The 8,140-nt window shown below is 45.0% G+C and overlaps 1 protein-coding gene across 1 annotated transcript; it reads right to left on the bottom strand.

The window, feature by feature from the left end:
* Positions 1-2,908: 2,908 nt before the first annotated feature.
* Positions 2,909-5,710, bottom strand: LOC307229218 (homeobox protein OTX1 B-like; the record flags this gene model as incomplete). Its single annotated transcript, XM_079999163.1, has 3 exons — positions 5,614-5,710; positions 4,920-5,071; positions 2,909-3,691 (listed from the first exon to the last, which is right to left on the bottom strand). The coding sequence occupies exons 1-3, from the start codon at positions 5,705-5,707 to the stop codon at positions 2,909-2,911; spliced, it is 1,029 nt and encodes a 342-aa protein (XP_079855289.1). The 5' UTR covers positions 5,708-5,710.
* Between the last annotated feature and the right edge of the window lie 2,430 nt (positions 5,711-8,140).

Here is an 8,140-nt window from a genome sequence, read left to right as displayed (position 1 = left end):
TCATCCATTTTCAGCATTTTGATGGATGTTTTTATATGCTGGTTTAATTTTGATATACAGTATGTGATGTATATGAGTATGTATAATAGCTGTGCACAACTTCAAATTTCTGGTCCCATTCTGTGAGGGAGTAAGGAAGGTGATGAGAGCATCCGGCCAGTGGGAACTCAAACATGAAGGGAAACAATATTAGCCAAAGATTGTAACATTTTGAGATTTTGCATCTCCAACACTGTCTGTGGACCTTGGGGTGACAGTATTCCATCTCTCTATATTGAGTCCCGGACAGTTGGTCCCTTCACAGTGTTTTTGGACATTTCCTGCAAATTTTTCAATTTTCTTGCCACAGATGTATTTGAGAGACATCCTCCGACACAATCCACTCTGGAAGCCTCACACCAAAAGAGTAGACGTCTCTGCGACCTTCTTTCGGGAACCCTCGACGTCCTCTGTCAAGACATTGATGACCACGACATGAGGGTTCAAAAAAACCTACCGACATGACAAATACGTGTGTGTGAAAGTGACACAGCTATTTTCGATGTTGTGTTTTAAGAGAGCGCCAATCTGGAACATCTCTGCACACCGCGCCCTCAGCCACGCCCAGCTCCAGACAACATCGACGCCTGCAAAGCTTCCGGCTCCTGTCACGGTTCAGTCGGCGGGCGCCTGCAGCGCCAGCTCACCTTGGGGTCCTCGTGCGGTCCAGGAAGTAGCATTGTTCACCGCTTTTATTCATCCTCTGTAAATAATTCAGGGCGAGATAGGATGGGCCACCGTCGCTGGCTCCTCTGTAGGCGCAACGCAGCACTTGAGAGGCTACTTTGATGTGTTTTGAAGCGTAGTCTCCTAAGGAACCGAGGGGACAGGGGGGTCAAAGACGATGTTTTGCCTCTGCCCTCTGAAAGCCAAGAAGCCGACTCACTTTGTCGTGGTAAAGCGCCGTGTGTCTGGAGGAAACGGCAGCCATACGGAGACCAGGCGGGGTTAATAGGACACCCAGAGCAGGTGTTTGGGGAGATGGCCTTTTTTTTTTTTTTTTTTTTTTTTTTTAGCACAATCAGCAGAGTAGATTGCCAGAACGTGGCCAAAAGATTAGGGTTTTTCATGTTCGATGCAAATGTGGTAAATCCAGGACTTGTGTTTGCATGTGGAAGCGGCGACGGCTGCCCACTACGACGTCCCAGCGGGGTGCAGCGCAGGCAAACACACACCACGTCGGCTTCCCCCGGGGGCCGTGTTTACCCAAAGCAGTTTGTCCAGCTGCTTGCGTCGACAGTGGGACGCCACGCCAACTGGGATGGCGGTTAATTAAAATCGTGATTTGTCTCTTTTTCTCATGGATCAACAGCGCTGTGAATTAGTGTCGACACGGCCAAATAAACACCGGGACACCGGCGGACATGTTTGCTTACCTGACCCGGTGCCAGATCCGCCTTGGCTGGGGGTCGTCTGCCGCGACGATCCTGCCGCGCGGTTCCGCTTTTGAGACGTCATTTGCATTCCCTCCGTGTTGAGGAACGCTCCAAATGCTTCACGCGGTGTTTTGAAGGACGTTTGGTTTTCGTCCTGGGAGGGCCGGTGTAGCAGATGAATATATCCCGAGGCGCACACACGCACATAGAAAATGTTCAAATCTAAATCGTTGTGGAAAAACAGGTCGAGAGATCTCCAAGTAAAATGGGTTTTTGTAATGAAGACGTTCAGACTCGAATACAATGGAGTTTGTGGGAGCGCGGCCCGAGCGGGTCATCGCTCATTTCAATCTGCTCTCATAGCCTGCGCGGCGCCTGGGATCACCACATGAACGGTGCTGAGATCATATATGAAATAACTAATAACACCTCCCCTCGCCTGGCAGCCATGACACGCTGCGATGATGAGAGCGGCTCATGATCGCCGTCATTAACGGTCGACGAACAAACCTCAAACGCCTCGACGTTGTCGTTTGGCCTCCGCTGTGTGGATGTCAAATTGGTTAACGATCAGTCATCAATACACACAATCAATAAACACAATCAATACACATCTGAGCTTTTGTTTTCCATATTATCCAGCTGAGGATAGCGCAGCTCCACAGCAGACGAGCGATGCGTCTCAGGAAGTCAAAACATTTATTACAAATCATCAGGAGTAAAAGTGTCCTTCATCCACTGAGTTGAACCATTTGATTTGTGTTCAATTGAGTAAAGAATCATCTGTCACCAAAACCCCAAAATGCATTGAAGTTGGAAATGATTTTGTTTTGTTGTCAATGTGATGTGGATGGAAAACTGGAATAAAAAAAGGAATTTCCCCCGCCTGACTTTTGTGTTTTTACAAAGTTTTATTATAAAGACACGAATGTACATCTCAAAATTCAACGGAATACTGACATTTCGTGTCAAATTCACATTTTCTCTGCGTAAAGAACATAAGCAAAACCTTTGACCTTATAAACAAGTGCTGCAATCCAATCTCCAAAATACAACACAACAGTCTGGACACGAGCCCCTCAGCAGGATCCGAATCGATAGAAAGGAATCATCGTAAAATCATAGCAGCATCTTTTAAAAAGGCTTCAAATAAATCCACACAAGGTTTTTCTTTATTGTTTTTCATTATTCCTCAAGACAAGTTGCTTTCCCTGAAAACGGCAAATTCAAAACTCATTCATTTCTAATCATCGAATCAACTCTGAGACGATGCAATGTGTGCGTGTTCCGTGTCGCTCGGGAAAAAAAAACGAGGACGACCGCTTTCTCTGAGTAGAAGAATAATCCTGAAGGAGACGATCCAAGTCGGCTGCAGCAGAACCCGAGTCCTCACGCGTTGACGCTTCAACGTCTCTCTGCTTTCAGCTTCAAGGATCTTCAAAAAACAAAACCAAAACAGCAACAAAAGACAAGGCCTTGTTTTGGCGGCACGGTCACAGGACCTGGAAACGCCAGGAGGCCTGGTCCTTGTAGTCCAGGCAGTCGGAGGTGTTGAAGTTGAGCTTCCAGGCCGAGGCCGCGCCCTGCTCTTTGTAATCCAGACAGTCTGAGGAGTTGAAGGCCAGGCCGGGCGTGCTGTAGGCCTGGTGGGGGTGGTGGTGGTGAGGGTGGTGCGGGTGATGCGGGTGGTGGTGCCCTGAGGTCTGGCTGATGTGGTGGTGTGGGTGGCCAGACATGGAGGAGCCCGTCATGGGGCTGAGCTGGTGAGGGTGGTGCGGGTGGTGGTGGGCGTGCACGGGCGCCAGGTACGAGCCGCATTCCACGCCGCCAAAGTAGGATCCCGACGAGGCCGGGTAGCCCTGGCCGTAGGCCGCCGCCTGGCCGTACGACACTGGGTAGGACGGCGTGGCGCCCGCCCCGCCCGACACCGATCTCTGCATGCAGGAGGCCCCGGACGGGGCGGCAGGGTCCGGCAGCACCACGGGCGCCGGGGCCGGGGAGATGGGGGCCGGGCTCCAGATGGACGACACCGGGGCGGCGACGGAGGAGGCGCCGCTTGGGCCGGGCCCGCCGTGGATGGAGGGGTTGGAGGCAGCGGAGGAAGAGGAAGAGGAAGAAGAGGCAGCGGGCGGGGCCGGGGGCGTGAACTGACCGCTGCTCTCCGAGCCCGTGCTGTCCCGCGCCGGGGACGACTTCTTCTTCACGGGTCGGACCTTGGTGCTACTCGCGCTCTGCTGCTGCTGCCGGCACTTCGCTCTCCTGTTCTTGAACCACACCTGAAAGCGGAGGCGAGGGCAAAGGTCAACGTCACCGCGTCGCAGCAGAGTTCATAACGGCTTCGGAGGCCAGATGTCCAAACATGGGTTGAGAAAGTAAAATTCCACTCTAGGCTTCTGGAGTCAACCATGTGGATTTGCTAATTATCACAAGGCAGAGGTCCAAGCAATGAGTGAAATGATCTGGATCAGTGCACGGCTGCAGCAGAAACACAGAAGGAATTTTACTTTCTCAACCTGGAATTTTCCACCTCCACCTTTGATGTGTTTGACATCAAAATGTTAAAGTGATGTCCATTTGAAATAGAACAGAGGCACGGCTCCACTTCTTTGAATGATCATGTTGATATCCTTTATCAGATGCTTTTTTTTCACAACGTATTATTTTACTGGTTTCAGTTATTTTACTTATTTTCAGTCTTGAAACTATGATCCTTTGAGGCATCACAAGATTGTTTACAAGGCTCTGCACCAGCGGAGGAGGATCTGTTATTGAGGAGCTGATGTTGAGGCCTCGGTGGTGAAATGCAGAGAGAGAGAGGTGGTGAATGTAATGCTGTCTATAAAAAAGTGAACTATATAAAGATATTAAATAGTAATACTATCACTACGACTACTACTAGTAATAATAATAATAATAGATTATTATGAGTATTATTGAATAGGATAATTATAGGATAATTATATTATCCTATAATAGGATAATTATATTATTTATATTAGTATTAGTAGATAATTGCTGCTGTTATTATAATTATTATTATTATTATTATTATTATCATTATCATCATCATTATTATTGTTGTTATTATTATTATTATTATTATTATTATTATTGTTGTTGTTGGTAAATGCAAAGCCGTTTGCATTTTAATGACTATGTGGAAATGAAGCAGAGGAGTGATGGTGTTTGTCCTTTTGTTGATGAAAAACCTGATGATCGGGAAGTCTTAGCCCGGGAAAGGTGAAGTAAGGTATGTGGTGTCAGTCCCTTGCTGTCTGTGGTGTCAGTCCCTTGCTGTCTGTGGTATTGGCCCCTTGCTGTCTGTGGTGTTAGTCCCTTGCTGTCTGTGGTGTTGGTCTCTTGCTGTCTGTGGTATTGGCCCCTTGTGTCTGTTGTGTTGGTCCCTTGCTGTCTGTGGTGTTAGTGCCTTGCTGTCTGTGGTGTTGGTCCCTTGCTGTCTGTGGTTTTAGTCCCTTGCTGTCTGTGGTGTTGGTGCCTGTCGACCTGCACTCTGGACTCCGGCAGGTTGATCTTCAGCGCCACCTCCTCCCTCATGAAGATGTCTGGGTACCGGGTCTTGGAGAACAGAGCCTCCAGGATGTCCAGCTGGGTCCGGGTGAAGGTCGTTCTCTCCCGTCGCTGCTTCCGAGGATTCCCTGAAATCAATTATTATTATTATTGTTATTATTATTATTATTATTATTATTATTATTATTATTATTATTATTATCATTTTTATCATCATCATCATTATTAATAATAATATTATGAATATTATTAGTATTGTTATTGTTAATATTATCTTCATCATCATCATCATCATCATGGTCATCATCATCATCATCATCATTATATCATCATCATTTTGTAATTATTGTTATTAATATCATTATTATTATTATTATAATTATTGTTGTTGTTGTTGTAATTATACTGATAAATGCGAACTATTATACTTTTGTTATACTGATAAATGAATGATTATGATTATCATTATTATTATCAATATTATTATTATCATCATCATCATTATTATTATTATTATTATTATTATTATTAGCATCATCATCATCATCATTATTATTGTTATTATTATTATTGTTTTTATTATTATTATGAACATCATTACAACCCACCCCCCCGTGTAATTCCCCGTGAGACCCGCACGCATTGAGCAACAAAGCGCTGGTTCGCGTACCCGGGTATCCCACGGAGGGGTGCAGCAGGTCCATGGTGCCGCTGAGCCCCAGGCCGCTCATGCCGTACGGGGCCTGTTTGAGGTAAGACATCATGCTCGAAGCGGAGCGTGGACAACAAGTCGCGGAGGAAGGAGGTTCTTCTCTCCCGGTGCCTGAGTCCACAGGGTCCTGGGGAGGAGGCACAGTTTAGACCCGGAGCCCTGGGGAATCCAACCTAGCTCCCTTCTTTTTGTGACCCCATACACAACTCCAAATAAAATATATAATTGTTGCACATATTATAATTAGATCCTATATTTTTTACTTTTATACTTTACTGTGGATAAAACAAATAAAATCCAAACAGATTATAAACAAGTGACAGAACAGCCGTTAAAAACTAAATTAAATAGGGGAATAAATTAAAATAAAGTTGCATTTCAATATAAAATCTATTAACAGAAATTGTAACTGCGAAATAAACAGGCCAACAAATAAAACAGGCCTTCACAGTTTCATGACAAACACCGTTTTCGAGTTTTAAAATGTAGAAATTGAACTAAGAGACTGTACTAAATTCGGTTATTTCCAAAAGGTGGATTTTATTACATTTAAAAAACAAAAAGGTGAAAAATGTAGTAGATCCGGATCTCAGATTACCAGCATTCCCCTCTGCAGTTGATAGAAATAAATAAAGACCTTCAGCCGATTTTTTTACGCTGCCATAATTATTTAGAATAACCTTAAACTGTTTGTTTTAATTACAGTAAATACAAAACTGTACATAGCCGGAAACGTATATATTATATTAAGGCTTTCAGAATTTATTTCTCGGGCCTCGACTTTCTCCAATAAACATGAAAATGTACTTTTGATCAGCTCAGTCTTTAAATGTAAAAATAATGTCATCCAAAAATTATATTGGACGCAGTCCGTTTTCTTTTACTGATTTTAGGTTAAACTGTGTTTAATTCGATATTTTGCACTGACTCGGCGGGAATTTGAAGAAATGGCCTTGGATTGACCTTTCATTTGGCCTGAAACACATAACAATCCCACGGTTCTTTCTTGGTTGACGGTAGTTGACTTTGCTCCAGAAATAAAAGCCACGGGGGAAGTTTAAAAACTGAGTTGAAACTTTATTTTCCAGAACCGAGGCCTCGGGTGCATCGACTTTATAAACTTGTTTCTGCTGAAAATCAGTCACCGAAACAATAGCTGAAATAACACAAACCTGGCGAAAGCACCAGATGATCCTGATGCAATAGGTGCAATATGAGCATTTAATGAAGTGTTCTCTCATATTAGCAGCGTAGTGTCTGAATGGACCTGCAGGATCTCACAGCTGCATTTCCATCACCGCAGGAAGGAATCTCATGCAAATGACCCAAACTGTGTGCAAATGAACTCCATTTCAATTCAGATTAGATCTGCGGTGCGGCGATTAACGGAGTGTGTTTTGTCAACAAAATAAATTAACAACAATAAAAAAAAAAATAATTAATTAACAACCACCACGCACCGTTTGGTCAATGTAACCGGGGCCTCGGAGGCTTGAAGGCCCAAGAACTCCACGAAATGAAGTAAAAAAAATAAAATAAAAAATCAAATAAAATTCCAGGAACGAAACAAATCTGATCAATACAAAGATTTAATTTTATTGTCAAAGTAATTTTAAATAATTGAACCAAAAAGGAAGTTATTTTGCCGGTGTTGTTAATGGTTGATAAATTTAAATCAAAGTAAGGTTTATTATGACCCATGGGCAGCTATATTTAGTTGCAATGAAATAATCAAAAATCTAACGATTAACCTACCTTTAAATAAAAATAAAAATAAAAGACATTTTAAAAATAGCTTATGTAGACCTAGTTTGCATTAATAATTTCAAAATGATATAATTTATAAACTATAATAAAATACCGTAAAGACTGGAGCAGTTTAGCAGAGAAAGGGTAATAAAGCTCTTGACTCACCTTATCGGAGTTCCTTTTATTTACTTCGTTTGGTATTCAGGATAGAATGGTGAGAAATACGAGAAATGTGAGAAATATGAGAACTGAGAGAAACATCCAGAGCGGAGGGAAATATCCGCACAGGGTCCGGGGCAGCGGTGCTCAACGGCGCAGAGGTGACGCAGAGCCCGAAAACACAGGCGTCCGGTGGACGTTGTGTGTGTGTCGCGCATCAATAAAACGTGTTGTTCACTCGGGTCGGGGGGGGGGGGCAGGAGGAGCCGGCGGGACGCGGGTGACGGAGCTGGTGGCGCTGCGGATTGACAGTCCTCCGCCCCCCGGAGCCGCTAAGAGCCGGGCCGCGGCTCGGACCCGCCCCCGCCGTCCAATCCCGGGCCCCGGCGCCCTTTAACGGGACAAATCCGACCAATCGGCGGCGGCCTGAGCGCCCAGCCCCGCCCCCCTCGGGACCCGGGGGGTGGGGGGGTTACCACGTGACTTGAGCGCACCCCCCCCCCACCCCCCCACCCCAAAAAAACACCAAAAAAATCCAGAACAGAAGTTTCGGCCTGAAGTCGCGTTGCCGGGTTTG

This window comes from Zeus faber (assembly GCF_960531495.2).
Source record: "Zeus faber genome assembly, chromosome: 4".
NCBI lineage: Eukaryota > Metazoa > Chordata > Actinopteri > Zeiformes > Zeidae > Zeus > Zeus faber.
The sequence above is the reverse complement of the archived record's forward strand: the minus strand, read 5'-3'. Positions and strand labels throughout refer to the sequence as shown.